Source organism: Bubalus bubalis, chromosome 7 (genome assembly GCF_019923935.1).
Source record: "Bubalus bubalis isolate 160015118507 breed Murrah chromosome 7, NDDB_SH_1, whole genome shotgun sequence".
Taxonomy (NCBI): domain Eukaryota; kingdom Metazoa; phylum Chordata; class Mammalia; order Artiodactyla; family Bovidae; genus Bubalus; species Bubalus bubalis.
The window spans coordinates 111,378,631-111,397,094 of NC_059163.1; the positions used below are offsets into that span (position 1 = coordinate 111,378,631).

General features: G+C 42.0%; 1 protein-coding gene across 6 annotated transcripts in view; it reads right to left on the minus strand.

Annotated features, from left to right (window-relative positions):
• Positions 1-9,292, minus strand: part of HERC6 (HECT and RLD domain containing E3 ubiquitin protein ligase family member 6) — a 55,068-nt gene extending 45,776 nt beyond the window's left edge. For 5 of the 6 annotated variants that reach the window (XM_006043251.4, XM_025290429.3, XM_006043250.4 and 2 more), the window contains exons 1-6: positions 9,012-9,292; positions 6,740-6,896; positions 4,876-4,952; positions 3,346-3,573; positions 1,236-1,330; positions 31-158 (exon numbers count right to left, since the gene is read on the minus strand). In XM_006043251.4, the coding sequence (XP_006043313.3) occupies positions 31-158; positions 1,236-1,330; positions 3,346-3,573; positions 4,876-4,952; positions 6,740-6,896; positions 9,012-9,210 (884 nt within the window). In that variant the 5' untranslated portion in view covers positions 9,211-9,292. The remainder of the gene's footprint in view (positions 1-30; positions 159-1,235; positions 1,331-3,345; positions 3,574-4,875; positions 4,953-6,739; positions 6,897-9,011) is intronic. The other variant, XM_044946350.2, reaches the window with a different exon arrangement.
• Between the last annotated feature and the right edge of the window lie 9,172 nt (positions 9,293-18,464).

Here is an 18,464-nt window from a genome sequence, read left to right on the forward strand (position 1 = left end):
TTTCTTCTCTCACTTAAAAAAACCTATTACCTTCCACAGTCTATCTGTGAAACGAGGCCTTCAATTCTTTCCACAAGTTGTGGACCCCTCTTCTCAGCAGTGGGATCGTGTCCCAGCTGTCCATAGCTATTGTCTCCAAATGTGAATACTTTCCCATCCTGTTTAAAAAAGGAAGAATCAGACTAATTTCAGGCTAAAAGTGTAATTAAAATTTAAAAGATTAAGTCCCATAAGAGAGTTTTATGAGAGCACTATGGTAAATACAAGCTTTATATGAAGAAGGGTCTTATATTTATTATTTCTACTAGTGAATAAAGAGTTAACATATTAAACTTGAAAAATCACTGGCATTCCCTTCAGAACTGGGTACTTACTATGTATTTGTAGAAAGAATTGATGGAGAAATTAACTGGTTCAAGAGCAACACTAACACTTAAATATAAGGTTGCTTTATTTATTTGAGCATTTCTCTGAAAATAAATCTCTTTTCAAAAGATGATTCTGGATTAAAACAATTCTAGCTCTTTCCTGCCAACTGATAATATAATCCAAGCATATTTTTAAAACAAACAAAATATAAATTATTTTAGATATTTTGCTTTAAATAAACATTTCAACCACACAAATAGTCTTCAGGTCTATTCATTACAGCTATGAAGAGAATACATCTCATCAGAATGAAATGCATGGCCAGTATAAGACATTCAGGATGCTGATTCATAATTGTGCCAAGTAAGAAATGGAACATAGAATGTTCTGGTCTGTAATGTAGGCCACTGAAACCTAAAAAAATTACTTTGTTGCTTCTACAATATTTTTCATATGTAGAGCTACATTATGACAGAATAATTGGCTCCTAATCTATAAGAGATTTTGAAATATCTAAAAATATTTCCTGAAGCTGAAATTAGCTTTTGTTATAGGATCTTAAAAGTTCCATGGCTTGGCTGACTTCTCCTCGTTAGAGATCTGTACGCTGAATGGGTATCTTCAGATATTAATACACATATTGTTTTCTACAATAATTAGTACATGTACCTTACAGTAACATTTCTCTGGGATTTAAAAAAAATAGCAAAATGGGAATTCCCTGATGGTCCAGTGGTTGGGACTCAGTGTTTTCACTGCCAGGGGCCCAGGTTTGATCCTTGATTGAGGAGTTAAGATCCCACAAGCCACAAGGTATGGCCAAAATATATATATATATCCCTCTCTCTCAAGATGTTTTGGTTTACCTGGGTAAGCACTGCAGTGTGCTTGGAACCACAGCTGATAGAAACCACACCGAGAGTCTTCAGTGCACCAACTGATACAGGCTTATATCTTTGAACTGTGGAAAGAAAGCAGAATCTCTCAAGTATAAGAAATAATCATGTATCATGAGTTTTTATATATTTTAATATTTTTGTTATCTTATTATAATTCATCAACATAATTTAAAATGTGAACAATCAGAAGTATTATAAAACAGAAAGAAAGACCTACACTGGAAAAGAAAAGCAGTCCTTTAGCATTTATTTTTGGAAAATATTTAAGTTTCTGGAATGACTAAGGCTATTGGCCAAGAAACCTAAGGTTTAAGACCCCACTTCCCAATAATATTTCCATTATGCTGCATTCATTTTTGTCACATTATAGATGTTCTGCAAATATGCAACAATAATTGAGAAAATAAGAGGACCCACTTCACGTTGATCAAGTTAAATGAAATGAGATGTAAGAGATCAGCATGGTACAGGTATGGGGTCATCCAGCCACTAAGTCGAGTCACAACTCTTTGCTGCCCCATGGACTGTAGCCTGCCAGGCTCCTCTGTCTATGTGATTTCCCTGGTAAGAATACTAGAGTGGGTTGCCATTTCCTTCTCCAGGAGATCTTCCCGACCCAGGGATCGAACCAGCTTCTCCTACATCGGCAGGTGGATTCTTTACCGCTGAGCCACCAGGGAAGCCCTGGTACTGGTATGTAACAGGAGCTAAATATACATGAGCTGCATGTAAAGAATTGAACAGAAGGGCTCATCAGGAAGACATCACAGTGAGTTTTTTTGAAAGATTGTCAGAGGAACTGGTTGTTTCTCATACTGCTAGCAACTGTCTGAAAAAGGGTTCCCAAACTTTGTTGTGCAAGGGCACTACCTGTGCAGTCTTTGGTAATGACTGATGCCTGGCTTCCCTCCCCAGACAATCTGATTTAATGGTCTGGGGTCCAACCTGGGCGCTGGAATTTTTAAACATTCTTAGAGTAACATAATAATGGCCTTCCAAAGATGTACAAGTTCTTTTCCCAGAGCTCAGTGGTAAAGAATCCATCTGCAATACAGGAGACATAGGAGACTCAGGTTCGATCCTGGTGTCAGGAAGATCCTGTGGAGGAGGAAACGGCAGTCCACTCCAGTATTCATGCTAGGATAATCCCACGGACAGAGGAGCCTGGTGGGCTACAGTCCATGGGGTCACAAAGAGTTGAACATGACTGAGCACACAGAGGTGAATATGTTAGAGGACATGGCAAAGAGGAGTTACGAAAGCACGTGAATTTAAGGTTTTCTTAATCAGTTGACCTTAAAATAGGAAGGTTAGCTTGGATTGGAGAAGGCAATGGCACCCCACTCCAGTACTCTTGCCTGGAAAATCCCATGGACGGAGGAGCCTGGTAGGCTGCAGTCCATGGGGTCGCTAAGAGTCAGGCACGACTGAGCAACTTCACTTTCACTTTTCACTTTCATGCATTGGAGAAGGAAATGGCAACCCACTCCAGTGTTCTTGCCTGGAGAATCCCAAGGACGGCGAAGCCTGGTGGGCTGCCGTCTATGGGGTCACACAGAGTTGGACACGACTGAAGAGACTTAGCAGCACCAGCAGCAGCAGCTTGGATTATCTAGCTGTGCCCAATGCAGTTACAAGGGTCCTTTAACTGAGGAGGAGGGATCAGAAAAGTCAATGTCAGAGTAATGTGACTTGAAGAAGGCTTCACCAGCCATTACTGGCTTTGAAGAAGAAAGGGGGCTATAAGTCAAGAGTGTAGGTGCCAGTAGAAGCTGGAAAAGGCAAGAAAATGGTCTGTCTTCCTCCAGGAAGCCCCTGCTGACACTTTCATTTTAGCCCCGTGAGACCTGCATCAGAACCATGAGATAATACATCTATGTTGTTTGAAGCCACTAGATTTGTGGTGATTTGTTATAGCAGGAATCAAAAAAAAAAAAAAAGTTAATAGAGCTCCCTAAGTGATTCTAATGTGTCCCAAAGTTTGGGAACCACTGTTTTAACCTTTGAGAGTGCCCTTTGAAGAACTGGTCTTCCAAGTAGAAAGAAAGAAGGACTTACTATAAGCCTAACCCATTACCTGGGGCGTTATTCCCACTGAGGGCCAGCTGCCCTGCATTGTTGCTTCCCCAGCCAAATGAAGTCCCAGAGAGTGACAGGGCAAAGCTGTGGTCCCCTCCTGCAGCCACCTGTGCCAGCGGGATCCCCTCCAGGGACCTCACCCTCTGTGGGATAGCTTGGGAGGGGAACTCCTTCCCCAGGCCCAGCTGTCCATGGCTGTTCTTCCCCCATGAAAACACTTGGCCATCTGCAAAAGCAAAGAGGAGAAATTCAGAACTGCAAACATACTGTAATACCAAATTCAAGGAGAAACTACCACCTTAATTCTAAAAATCTTTAGAGAATAAAACAGGAGTAAAGGAGGTTAAAGTACCTTTACTAAAGGCAAAGTGAATGGCCAAGGTCACATTTAAAAATCTCTTCCAAAAACATCCACTCTTCTTTTCCCTCCCACTTAAGAATAACCATGATCTTTCATCTGCTCCAGTTAAAAATCCTGGAGTCATCCTTGACTCCTCTCTCTTTTTTTTACAGCCTTCAACCCAGCAAATACTAAAGTCTCTGCTTCAAAATCTATCGAGGATCCAACTGCTTCTCACCACTTCACTGTTACCCCCTTACCTGCCAAGTCAATGTCACTTTTCTCCTGGAAAACGGCAACAGCATCTCACTGCACTCCCACATCGTATCCTTGCCCCCAGCAGTTTCTTCTCTCATGAGCAGCCAGAGTGCGCTTTTAAAAACATGTCTGATAAAACCCTTCAAGAGCTTGCTTTCTCACTCAATAAAAGGCCAGTTCTTAGCACGGTTCATAAGCCCCACATCACCAGGATTCCCACAGCTACTTCTCAGACTGCATCTCCCCTGGCTCCCTTCTCTCCCTCTCTAGAACCTCTGCTGCTCCTGAGCACCCTGCTGGGCATGGTCTTGCATCTGCATCATTCCATGGCCTTAGCATCATCTCTCTCTCTCCTCTCCTTTTGGTCTTTGTTCACGTCTCACCTTATGAGGATAGCTTCCTTGATCTCCTTTGTAAAGTAGAAAGACCCCTTCCCTCCACCTACCCCTTCGCTCTCTGTCCCCTTTCCCGTCTCACTTCTCTTCACATCCTTATCCCTATTACATCACACAATTATTCGTCCGTGTGTTTAAGGCTCACTTCTCCTACATCTCCCCAGAATACAAGCTTCATGAAAGCAGTCTTAGGTTTGTTCACTGTTATATCCTCTTTGTTGGATATACTGTAGGCACTTAATAAATACTTGTGGAATGACTGGTGGGGGTGGGGGTAAGCAACATTTTATGTTGAATTTGACTAGAGATAGATCATTTACAAGAGGTAAAAAAATCAAGCTCTTCTAATGCTAAATTATGTACCCAGAGAATTGCTAACACATTTCAGATTTCTACAAGTTATTATATCTAAGTTTTCTTTTTAACTTTAAATGCATTAAAATGAACCCCAATGCATTAAAACTCAACAGGTATTATTTGTATTCAAAAAATTACTTTCTGATGACATTTACAAGATCCAAGAAGACTTTTTTACCTTCTGATAATGCCACGGAATGGTAGTGTCCACAGGCAACTTGTATAATTTTTATACCAGCCAGAGTTTTTATCTTCCTATAATAATAATGATACAAAATCTATTAATTCTTCTTCAGATTGGGTCACCAAGTGGACTACAGGTATTTTAAATTACTTTCTTGCACTTCTGTAACACATTTATCCCAAAGCCCTCAAACTGTTTTCAGCATGACATCAACATGTATAAAAATACAGGGCAGAATCCAAAACAATATATAATGCAAAAGTTATTTTCATTGGGCTTTTAATATATTGTATAAAGTTCTAACCTTTATACTATACTTACCAACCTAAAATAAAAATAAATTTCTTTATGCACATATAGTGTAGGGTTTTAGAATTTATGGAGCACTCTCGCCTACACCACCTACCTTAAGCCCTGTGAGATAAAGATACTACTAGGTTGATTCTTATTAAATTGCTGTTTTTGTAGATTAGAACATACTCTTTCAAGTCCCTTGGACTGCTAGGAGATCCAACCAGTCTATCCTAAAGGAGACCAGTCCTGGGTGTTCACTGGAAGGACTGATGCTAAAGCTGAAACTCCAGTACTTTGGCCACCTCATGCGAAGAGTTGACTCATTGGAAAAGACCCTGATGCTGGGAGGGATTGGGGGCAGGAGGAGAAGGGGACGACAGAGGATGAGATGGCTGGATGGCATCACCAACTTGATGCACATGAGTTTTAGTGAACTCCGGGAGTTGGTTATGGACAGGAAGGCCTGGCATGCTGCAATTCATGGGGTCGCAAGAGTCGGACATGACTGAGCGACTGAACTGAACTGAACTGATCAGCAATTTTATACGGTTGAACCTAGGAGAACTCAAAGAGGTCAACTGGTATCAAGCTACAGAACAGATTCAAACCTTGGGCTTTTCTTTACAAGTTCAATGCTCATTCCTCCGAGCCACAGCCATCTCTTATACAATTTAATGACCAGAGAAGGTAACAAGAGGTAACTTCCTAGTATTAAAAAACATGTTTTTGAAATTCCTCAGAGTATGTAATTCATGAACACACAGTTCAGACTGCTTATCATATTATTTGGCCTAGGAAGCTGTGTGTGAGGATATGATTTTCCCCCAATTTTACTAAGTAAAATATTAGGATCCAAGGGCTTATGGCAAGCCAAAAGATTACGTTGGGAGTAACACCTTTCCTCTTTCAACTTGTGTTCTCTGCCTGGGGAACCTGCAAATTAACTGCCATAGATTAACAGGGAAAAAAAGACAAAAAAGTTTATATGTGCAGATAGAAGCTCCCAAGTAATGGAAAATTTGTACAATAACCTGAGTAGAGGTTTATATATATTAACTTAGCAAAAGGGTCTCTTTTTTTTAGGGCTTCAGTGGCAGAGTATGGAAGGTTCTATTGAGTTTTTTGATGCAAATTGGGCATTTTATTTTCAAGACAGCTGAATTCATAGGAAACTCCCTCAAAGGAGGGTTAATGGCAGCTTATGGATTTTCAGGAGGCCCTGTTTTAGTCAGGTAAGTTATCTCTGTGAATCTTCTGGAGCTCAAATATTTTCACTTTAAAATAATTTTTATACTAACTCTGGAGGCCCAAGTGTCATTCCCGTACATAAGATTAAGATCAAAGCGTCATAGGTTCTCACATCATGCGGCCCTTCTCTTTCACAGATCCTAATTAAGTAGTAATTGGTGTTCTATGTTATTTTCCCTGCCTCCTTCCCTCACAACACTGTAACCCTTCAGGTTAAGTGTGTGTTTGTTATAGTCATCTTTGGACCCTGGCAATCTTGCATGGTGCCTGGCACATGAAACTCAAAAACACTAAATGAATGAACTAAAATACGTACTTAGGTATACACGTTTCCTTAAATCCTCCAATTCCCAGCTGTCCTTCAGAAGCAGCTCCCCACGCAAAGACCCTTCCTTTGTGACAGACAGCCAGGGAGTGCTCCTTTCCACAGCTCACCAGAGCCACGTGCAGAGTTTCCAATGCCGGAATTCGTTCTTTAGGGACAAAAACAAAACAACCCACACCAAGATTGCTAATTTAATACCAAGTTTAAGAAAGTACTTTTCTTCAAAAGGAAGAGTCACTGGGATGTCTCATCTCTTCCAGAGATTTTTAAATCAAGGCCTAAAGTCCACTTTAAAGAAGAGAAGAAAATAGGCTCATCGTGTGGCACATCTTAATGGAATATCACTACTATTTAAAAGGATGGGCATGTGGAGGAGTGGAACCTGTAAGGACTTGATGCTTGGCCGAACACTTCCTTGTGATGGTGGAGTAAAAAGCTCAGCTAGATAAAGGGAGCCAGAGAAAGGATGGGCTCACCCCTACTCCATTCCTCTGACTTCCCAGCCTTCAACAGTGAGAACAGTGAATCCTCTGCTCAGGAAGAGATGGGCAGGGAGCCTGCCTGAGTATGAGAGGCAGATGCCAGATGCCCTCCCAATGAAACTCTGGGCGAGTTACTTAATAGGCCTCTGGATGGGTCAAATACGCCCACAGTTGAAACTCTGAGCATTTTTCCCTACAGGACAATCTAAACTGTTTTCCTAAAGTGTTTGTTTCTGAATTATTAGAGGCTTGGAGTTAAGCACATCATTACCAGTCAAGTTTTTGTTAATATTTAAGTTTTCTTTTTTAGTCTTGTGATCTTATTCTTTTCAGTGATTTACTTTTCAAACCGTGCAACAAGAAAAAAAATTTCCAAAGATGCATACACTCATAGAAGTAGAACCTGGTACCTCATTGCTGGAGAAGAATTTGGCTTTAAGGATCACATTGTCCCTTACTTCCACTTTAAGGGAATCAGGATATACCACCCCAAAGCATGCCACTTTGGCATAAGGATGATTTTGAGCTGAAGGCAACTGAGAATCAACAGATGCAGGAAGAGTTCTCTGCCTTTCCCTATCAACTTAAAAACACAAATATGGCATTCTCCTCTGAAGGTGTACCCACCTCCCCCTTTCATACCAGGAAATGTGACTCATCACCAGAGTTGGTACTGAGATAAGATTGCATAAACAGCCTTAAGTAAAATAACCCTTAAATTTCATTAGTTTCCCCCATATATTTCAAAATCATTTCTCCACAATTGATCATTCCTCAAAACCCAAACCCTCTACTCTTTGTTAAATGGCACATAAGTTCCTAAGTCTAACCCTTCTTTTCTGTGAACTCCTGTGCACATATTAAAACTGTAAGGTTTTTTCCCTCCTTAATTTGCCTTTATCAATTTAGTTCACAGGTCCTCAGGACAGAACTAAGGGTAGAACTAAGGGTAGAGGAAAAGTTTTTTCCCCCCAGACATAATTCTTGGAATTTAAGTAAATAATCAGAAATGTGACGTTACTTACAATAATGTCAATCATAGTATTGTTTACAAAAGGCCCTGATGAGAAAAAAACAAATTTCCCTAAAAGAAGAATAGTTATACTGTCAGAGCCTAGAACATTATGCAACAATTCAAAATCTATTTTTAAATAGACTATAATATAGTAATAGATTATAATATAATATTATATACTATAATAAAAGGGCAATGTTTGTGATATTATTCTTGATGAAGAACACAACTTACAAAGTTATATAAATCTGCATATACAAAGCTTATAAAGACATAATTTTATAAAGATTAAATATGTAATAGGAAAATAAGGCAAAAAAGAAATGCATCAAAATGTAAGTTGTCTTTGGGTGTTAGACTAATAAGCGATTTCTTTTCCTGTGTTTCTCCAATAATCAATACTAGCAAAATGCTAGCATACATTATTTTAAGGGTATTTCGGAAGGAGTTACAGTGTTCAAACTACAAACTATGTTTGGAAGGTCACTCTGTTCCAGATAGGTTCGCATAGGTAAGGACTGGTCTCAAAAGGCATCTCTGTTCAGAGGAACGCGGTCCAGTTTAGTTCTGCTCTCAGTTTCCTTTTGAAGATAAAACTACTGGAAACCGAAACAAACCTGAGACGCGAGGAGGAAACGAAACTGATGGACCTGCGCTCCGGCAGCGCGGAACCCTGTTCTCCTGTCGCCTGTGGTCCAGCAGACCCACGGCTCCAGCACCGCCACCCGTCTGATCCCTTGCCCCGCATCTGAGTCCAGGAGCTCACCTGGCTGCTCCCCGCGCGGCGTGCCTTTCCGGCCCAGCTGGCCCCGGCTGTTGTCCCCGCACGACTGGACCGTGCCGTCGCTCAGCAGCAGTAGCGAGTGATGCTCCCCACTGGCCGCCTGCAGTAGCGTGTTGCCGCCAGCACACACCTGGCGCTCCCGCAGCGGCCTTCGGCGGCCAGCGCGCCAGCAGAAGTACATCGCGTTCCCGCGCCCCAGCCGCCTGCCCGAATCTGTGAGCTCTGCTAGCCCAGCACCCTAAGGCTAGTGACGAGTGCGCGCTGTTACTCAGAAAACCGGAAGCTGCGTGAGCCGCGCCTTCGCTGGCGTCTCCCTGCGGTCCCTCCCTCTTCCTCAGTTCCCCAACAGTCTCCCTCCTCCCACTTTCTCTTCCTCCCGCCAGCACTGACCTGACCTCTTCGTCGCCTCTGGCGAATGGCTTTCAAGAATTAAACTTGAGCCCCAAGCTCAGAGGAGCAGATGAATGAAGCCTAAATTTGCATCCTAGCTAACCCACTTAATGGAGAAGGAAATGGTAACCCACTCCAGTATTCTTACCTGGAGAATACCATGGACGGAGGACCCTGGTGGGCTACAGTCCATGGGGTCGCAAAGAGTCGGACACGACTGAGCGACTTCACTTTCACTTTAAACCACTTAAATGCTGTGTGACTCTGGGCAAGTTACTTAACTAATCTGTGTCTCAGCTATCAGGTCTATGAAATGTAGACAGTTCAGTTCAATTCAGTTCAGTCGCTCAGTCGTGTCCGACTCTGCACCCCATGAACCGCAGCACGTCAGGCCTCCCTGTCCATCACCATCTCCCGGAGTCCACCCAAACCCATGTCCATTGAGCCGATGATGCCATCCAACCATCTCATCCTCTGTCGTCCCCTTCTCCTCCTGCCCTCAATCTTTCCCAGCATCAGGGTCTTTTCAAATGAGTCAGCTCTTCGCATCAGGCGGCCAAAGTATTGGAGTTTCAGCTTCATCAGTCCTGCCGATGAACATTCAGGACTGATCTTTAGAATGAACTGGTTGGATCTCCTTGCAGTCCAAGGGACTCTCAAGATCTCCAACGCCACAGTTCAAAAGCATCAATTCTTCGGTGCTCAGCTTTCTTTATAGTCCAACTCAATACAGCAAATCTAATGTGTTAGGACAACGTAACAGATAATACAGAGTGTTAAAGTAATGTCTAGAGTACTTATAAAAGTATCATCGAAACTGTTTTTGGCACTGGAAATGCAAAGTCCTCATTGTGCTTACATTCTTTTGTTTATAAACAGATAAATATTTTGTATAATGTCAAATGGCAACATGAAAAATAAAACAGGAATAGAGGGTGAGGACAGACGGCACTAGCATTTTTTAAAATAAGATATCAGGGAAGACCTCTCTGATGAAGTGACATTTGAGCAGTGTCAAGGGGATCTGGGCAATGAGGGAATGAGTCATGCTTATGTCTAAGGGTGGAGGGTGAAGTGGAGCATCTGGAGGCTTCTGAACAGAGAAATGATATGATCTGACTTTAGTATCAAGAGAATTATTTTGGCTACCATGTAGAAAATAATATAACAGAAATGGAAACAGAAAAGCCAGCTAGGGAAGGCTACTGTCAGAGTACATGATAGAAGGGTGATGCTGAGTCCAAGACTAAGGTGACATCCAAGAGGGGGAAAAAGAAGACATGATCATATTCAAAATGGTTTAAAAGCCAGCGTCTACAGAGCAGCTGATGAACTGGAAGTGAGAGGAAAGAAGAAAAGGGATTAGGATTACTTGAACGTTGGCCTGAGCGACTGAGGTGAAAGGTGGTACGCTTTACTCGGATGGGAATATCGAGAAGGCACCAGTTTGGGACTGATGGATCAGGAGTCCCGTCTGGTAATAACTGCGAGATGCTTGTTATACAAGGAGGCAATAAAATCAATCATTCTAGAGTTGTGGAGAGAAGTTGAGGTGGTCATAAAACTGGGAGTCATCAGTGTACAAATGATAGTTAAAGCAAGAAGACTGAATGAGATCATCTGGAGAAAAGTGTGTTAAGCATGGAACAGAGGACTGATCCTGGGAGGAAAACCAGGAAGGGGAGTGTGCACAAGCAAGTGAAGAATCAGGGAATGATTAACTCTGTCAGTTGCTTTTTGAGCAAGGTTAAGTGTTGATCTTTAGATTTGGCAAAATGGAAGTCATTGGTGACCATCAGCATTAGCCATCATCTGCATTATTTTATTTTATGACAGCATCCATTTTATACTCTCAGCTCACCTCTCTTTACTACTACATTTTAAGTTCTCTAAAGATGACAATGAATGTTATTTGTTTTTCTACCTCAATAATGTCTAGCTCATATTAGAGGCTAATAAGTACGTATTAGACAAATGGATTGATGAGTGGTGATTTCATACTTTTGGTTCCATTTTATTGTATGCCATATATAACCTTTCTCTGAATAGTAATTTCCTAAATGTTTATCACTTTCCTCAGGCATAAGACACCAAGTCTTCATATTGTTTCTTTCTTTTTTTTTTTTTAAAGAAATCTACTGGAGAACTAAACTGTAAGTGTATCATTTTATGTCCCTACTACCTAGCACAGTGTGTGTCACTTAAAAAGAGCTCAATAAATGTTAGTGAGATAGTGAATAAAGTAAAGAAATTGAGAACATTTGAGAAAGATATAATTCTCAATTAGTCTGTGTCCATGCACTTGAAAATAGTATTTAGCACCTATTTACTGAATGTTTACCATGTGTTAGCTACTTTAAATAAAATATCTAATTTAACTCTTTCACCAGCTTTTCTCAGTTAAGGTTCTTCTGGCTGCAAGTGACAGAAAATATGACCTAAGCTTGCTTAAGCAAAAGGGAAATTTACTGGTAAATTGCATTGTTATTCAAAAACATTTACTGTCCCTCTGCACACTATGGCATCAAGCTTGAGTATGTGAATTTGTTCTGGCCAATGACATGTAAGCAGGAAGCATATGCCAGGCAGATGGCTTTAAAAGCCAGTACTTATTTTCCCTACTCTCTTTTCCCTCTATTACAGCCACTGGTGATTTTCTCCAAATAGAAATTCCTCCATCATCCTAAGACCCAGACCAAAAATAATCTAGCAGAGTTGCAGCCATTCTATGGAGCATAAGAGAGAAATAAATCTTTGTTGTTTTAAGCCCCTAAGCTTTTTTTTTTTGGTGGGGGTGGGGGGGGGTGGGGGGTGGGGGAGGTGTTTATTATTGCACAGAGAACATAACTTAGCCTCTTCTGAAGTTCACATAATTGAAAAGTCCATCAGCCTAGTTGATTTGGGGAAGTACTGTCCACAAGGGCTCATACAATGTTCAAGTGATTCCATTTCTCTGTATCTCTTGCTATGAAGGCTTCATCTTTGGGCCCCAAGCCACTATAGTGCACAGTTCCAAAACCTCCTCTGAGGTGGCAAGAGGGTTATAGCAGCTCTAGAGCCCCTTGGACTGCAAGGAGATCCAACCAGTCCATTCTGAAGGAGATCAGTCCTGGGTGTTCTTTGGAAGGAATGATGCTAAAGCTGAAACTCCAGTACTTTGGCCACCTCACACGAAGAGTTGACTCATTGGAAAAGACTCTGATGCTGGAGGGATTGGGGGCAGGAGGAGAAGGGAATGACAGAGGATGAGATGGCTGGATGGCATCACTGACTCGATGGACATGAGTTTGAGTGAACTCCGGGAGTTGGTGATGGACAGGCAGGCCTGGCATGCTGCAATTCACAGGGTCACAAAGAGTCAAACAGGAATGAGCAACTGAACTGAACTGAAACTTTGTATCCAACTCTCAGCTTCACAGCCTGTGGAGAATCTGCTCATAAACAAAAGCCTCTGAGTTTAGCCGTAATATTCTCAATGGACAGATTTGGATCACGTGTCCATCCCTGAGCCAATGAGATCTGCCTGTTGGAAGCTCATGTGTGCTGACAATCTGAGAGTGAAGAGTAGGTAGATTCCAAAATGAAAGCTGGGTGTGTTGCTGGAAGAAGTGGAGGATGGATGCCAAGGAGATTAAGCAACAGGGATTCTCTACATCAATCATGTAAACTAAGTAGTATTACTATTCCCATTTTTTTAGGTAAGGAATCAAGTCTCAGAGAGTTTTGGTAACTTGTTTGTTGATAACATGCATATAAATAGCAGGATTTTAACATTAGCCAATTTGACTAGAAAGCCTATTTAATTTCTACTATAACATACTTGTTGCTGGTTTGCTGGTTTAGACGCTAAGTCGTGTCCAACTCTTGCAACCCCATGGACTGTATAGCCTGCCAGGCTCCTCTGCCCATGGGATTCTCCAGGCAAGAATACTGGAGTGGGTTGCCATTTCCTTCTCCAGGGGATCTTCCCGACCCAGGGATCGAACCTGGGTCTCCTGCATTGCAGGCAGATTCCTTACCAACTTAGCTACGAGGGAAGCCCATAACAACATACTTGTTGGCCTTTAACAAATCAACTGCCATATATTTCTCCAGCAAAGGTGGGTTTGTTTGGAATCAGTAAAGAATTGCAATTCAGAGTCTGCAATCATGGTACACCATGTGGAAATCCCCCCATGGCAAGCAAAGAACAGTTCCATGGAGGGGAAAAGGAAGTTGGGAGGACTATAGTAAGCTAAGAGCCCATGGCTTTTCATTGTCTGAGTCCTTTTTCTTCCTGCTGGGCTCAATTGAGGTTTCTATTTATTAATTTTTACACTTTTGAGTCCCTGATCTTTGGGCTGTCTTTGGGCTGATGGCACATCCTCACAATCCTTCCATCCAGGTAATTTCAATTCATAGTATATTCTTTCTTCATTGCAAACTCCGCCCCTAATTAATAGTTGCTGAAGGATGTAGGCTCATATTAGCAACATCTCATTTTCTATACACTTTGTATCTCCAACATCCTACTCTAGTTCAGTTATTTTGCATATTTTGTGATAATATCTCACATTATGTTTTCCTAAGAGTTACATGCAAAAAACACAGTTCTGATCATGCCATTTAACTGTTTTAATGGTCATGTCAGACTCTTTGCGACCCCATGGACTGTAGCCTGCCAGGCTTCTCTGTCCATGGGGATTCTCCAGGCAAGAATACTGGAGTGGGTTGCCATGCCCTCCTCCAGGGGATCTTCCCGACCCAGGGATTGAACCCAGGTCTCCCTTGCTGCAAGCGGATTCTTTACCATCCGAACCACCAGTGACACAAAATTCTTTGTGTATAATTAAGGCCCTCCAAGATCTGCTTGTAACGGACATTTCCAGGTGCATTCTATCAACAGTTAAAGGTGTATCTCGTTCTCTCTCTCACTTGTGTGCGCACACACACACACACACACACACACTCTTTCAGTCTGCTGTTTCAACAAACAACTTGCTTCTTTCTCCCAGATTTTTCCAAATTCATGTCTTTGTTCATTCTGAGAAGACAAGTTTTCTTTTCTCTATTTCTGTTTATGAAAATATGTATGTCTTAAATGCCTCATCTCTGTAAAGTACTTCTTGGACTCCACAACATCAGTTACTCCCTTCTAGGCTCCTACCACAAATAATAACCTCAGTACACGCCCACTCCCCCACATGATACTGTCGCAGTGAAAAGGCAAAAAAAGAGGAATGACTTTTTTCCTTTCCCTTTCCTGAGAACAAAGATGAACAAAAATGGTAAAGAGAACAGTGAGCAGGCCTGAACATCCCTAGTTCTTTTACTTTAACTGCTCCTAACTCTGCATATCTGTAACTAAGTTTGCTTTCCTGCCCCCTAACTCCGCAGGAACTACACATCACACTTTTGTGACGCCTTTGACTCTATGCTAAATATATTCTCTGTTTGGTGTTTACCCTTACACTACCCTTCCCCTTGTAGTTACACATGAAAAAGTAGACCACAGAACCACTGAACTGCCAGACTCAGTTACTGGGTTACTGATGTCAACCTATGACTGTCTTTGAAGCAAAGAAAGAGGAAGAAATCAAGATCCTAACACTTTTGTTTCTTGTCACTGACTCCTGACTGAGAGCCCTCAACTTACATAAGCCACTAGACACTTCAAGGAGGGTGGGGGGCGGAGTTCTTGAGGCTTGAGCCTACTGTGTCCCCATCTGTCAGCTGAGAATTAAAACCACCTTTCTATCTCTCCTCCAAACTCTGTCTCCATATTTTTCATTTGGCTTTGGTGGGCAGTCAAGTGGGCCTTAGGAAGCATCACTACGAACAAAGCTAGTGGAAGTGATGGAATTCCAGTTGAGCTATTTCAAATCCTAAAAGATGATGCTGTGAAAGTGCTGCACTCAATATGCCAGCAAATTTGGAAAACTCAGCAGTGGCCACAGGACTGGAAAAGGTCAGTTTTCATTCCAATCCCAAAGAAAGGCACTTAATAAGTTTTCAATGACTACTAGGTGAATTAATTAGGTAAAATTCATGGTTAATATTTTTCTAATAGTTACTGAATGTCCACTATGGGTATAACAAAGAGGAAACAAAATATAATAATTACTGTTTACATTATCATTTACTATTTACATTAGTGTTTACTTTAGACTTCACAAAATCCCTCCAGCCATTTTCCCTGCTGTGTCCTCATAAGCACTGAGTAAGCAGGCATGAGAGGGAACACTGTCCCTGCTTCACAGGTGAAGAGTTTAGGCTCAGAGAGGTCAAAGTGATTGGTCACAAACTACAGATCAGTAAGTGGAATAGACCATGGTTTTCCCTTCCACTTTATGACCATATCTGATGAACTTCCCTTTCTCAGAGAACAAACAGGTTAAAAAAACAGAAAAGTAATAGACACTGATTGTCATTGTATCTTTAAAATCACACTTTGAAGATAACGTATACCTAATACCTTATACCAACAGTCTATTTTTCTTTTTTACTAATTTTTCCTGACAGTGATTTATGGAGGACAAGAGAATGAGAAAAGGGAAAGAAAATACAATTTCTTAACTACTCACCACATGTCAGTTTCTCTCACAATATATTTCCCCATTTTAGTTTGGTATCCATCCTGTAAGGTCCATGTACTGTACCCCCAAGTAAGTGAGTGAGTGAAGTCACTCAATCGTGTCCAACTCTTTGCGACCCTGTGGGCTGTAGTCTGTCAGGCTCCTCCATCCATAGGATTTTCCAGGCAAGAATAGTGAAGTGGATTGCCATTTCCTTCCCCAGGGGATCTTCCGGACTCAGGGATCAAACTCGGCTTTCCTGCATTGCGGGTAGACTCTTTACCATCTGAGCCACCGTGAATCCCACTGTACCCCATACAGATATGATTAACTGGAGTCTCAAGAAATTATAAGTGACTTGCTTGAGATAAATAGTAGGATAAATGGGGGACCAGACTCAAACCATGCCTTCTTCTCTACTGTCTTTCCACCACACAGTGCTGACCAAGGTGAGATGAGAAGGAGGTTAGAAAGGGGATAAGAGAGAAGAAGAGCTTACAAAAGGTCATCTTGGACCACATGAGGTTGAGGAAAGCAGAACAAACCAGGCAGAAGGAGGGGAAACGGGCCTGAGATTAGTCCTTGAGGATCAGCTGGAAGGACACTTGAGAAGAGGGAGAGATTTTGCACTTCCATTGCTTTCCCCTGTCATCCTCTTCTAAGACCTACTTCTGCTTAATCCTCATGCTTCTGAGTTCAAAGCCCACCTCCATGCTCCTCATCCAGGACAGCCCTTAGACAGGAATAATGGGAAGTGTACGGCACTCCATGTATCATTTAGCTTGATTTATGATCACAGCCCAGCTGCTACCCCAGCTACCTCCAGGATGCTCCCTGGAAAATGTCATCTAGTGACTCTTCATAAATGGGCAAGACAATTAGGATAGCTAGTACTAAGTAGTCAGTGGGAGAAGAAACCAACCTGATCAAACCCCAATCTTTCAGGGTCCTTACAGACTCCAGTACTCTTGCCTGGAAAATCCCATGGACGGAGGAGCCTGGTAGGCTGTAGTCCATGGGGTCACGAAGAGTCGGACACTTACTGAGCGACTTCACTTTCACTTTCATGCATTGGAGAAGGAAATGGCAACCCACTCCAGTGTTCTTGCCTGGAGAATCCCAGGGACGGCGGAGCCTGGTAGGCTGCCATCTGTGGGGTCGCACAGAGTCGGACACGACTGAAGCGACTTAGCAGCAGCAGAGATAAGTAGGTGGTGCTAGTGGTAAAGAACCCCCAAGCCGATGAAGGAGACATAAGAGTTGCGGGTTTGACCCCTGGGTGGGGAAGGTCCCTTGGAGGAGGGCGTGGCAACCCACTTGAGTATTCTTGGCTGGAGAATCCCACGGACAGAGGATCCTAGAAGGCTCCAGTCCAAGCATGCAGAGATAAGAAATGGTAGTTTTGAATCTTAACTCTAGGTGGCAGTATTACTCAACCTGATTTCTTTGCTCTGAGGCAACAACTTGGGCTTTCCAGATGCCGCAATGGTCAAGAATCCGCCTGCCAATGCAGGAGACCCAAGTGATGTTTGTTCAATCCTTGGGCTGGGAAGATCCCTTGGAATAAGCAATGGCAAATACTGCTCCAGTATTCTTCCCTGCAAAATTCTATGGACAGAGGAGCCTGGTGTGCCTAGTGGGCTAAAGTCCATGGGGTTGCAGAGTTGGAGGTGACTGAGCACACACACAGATGCAACAACTTGATCTATTTTTTTATGGTTGACATCACTTTTCTATAGGTAATCTTATAATTGTCAACAAGGATGTTAATTATTTTCTTTCCTATGCTCATTGTAAGATTGGTATTCAAATTATTAAATTCCCTTCTCCAGGGGATCTTACCAACCCAGGGATCGAACCCTAGTCTCCTGCATTGCAGGCAGATTCTTTACTAGCTGAGCCACAAGGGAAGCCCAAGAATACTGGAGTGGGTTTCCTATCCTTTCTCCAGCAGATCTTCCCCACCCAGGAATCAAACCAGGGTCTCCTGCATTGCAGGCAGATTCTTTACCAACTGAGCTATCAGGGAAGCCCTAAATTATTAAATATCAAAATTGATATTCAAATTACTTAGAAAAATTACAAAATTCTATTCTCACATTATTATTTTGTTACTACTTCACTCCCATAATGCATTACTTTTATAACACTGCATTTATCCGTAGTCTACCTGCAATCTCAGAGCTCCAGAACAGAGTCCTGAACTGGGAAGAAAGAGGAAAAGCTTTTCTCGAGCCTAGAAATGGGTGCCACTCAAGCTAGGGTATGGGTTACCCAATAACAAATTGAGGATTGCCTGAAGTTTGTCTTTAAAACATTGCTTAAATTAATTTGTTAACCTATGTGAATTAGTGAATCTGTCCCTGTAAGTTAGGCTTAATTTCATCTGCATATAATTAAAGCATCAAATAATAGTGCTTAACAAGATACAAGTTTTTCTCTTACACATTAAAAATCTTGTGGTGAGCAGCCAAGGGCTCATGTGGCAGCT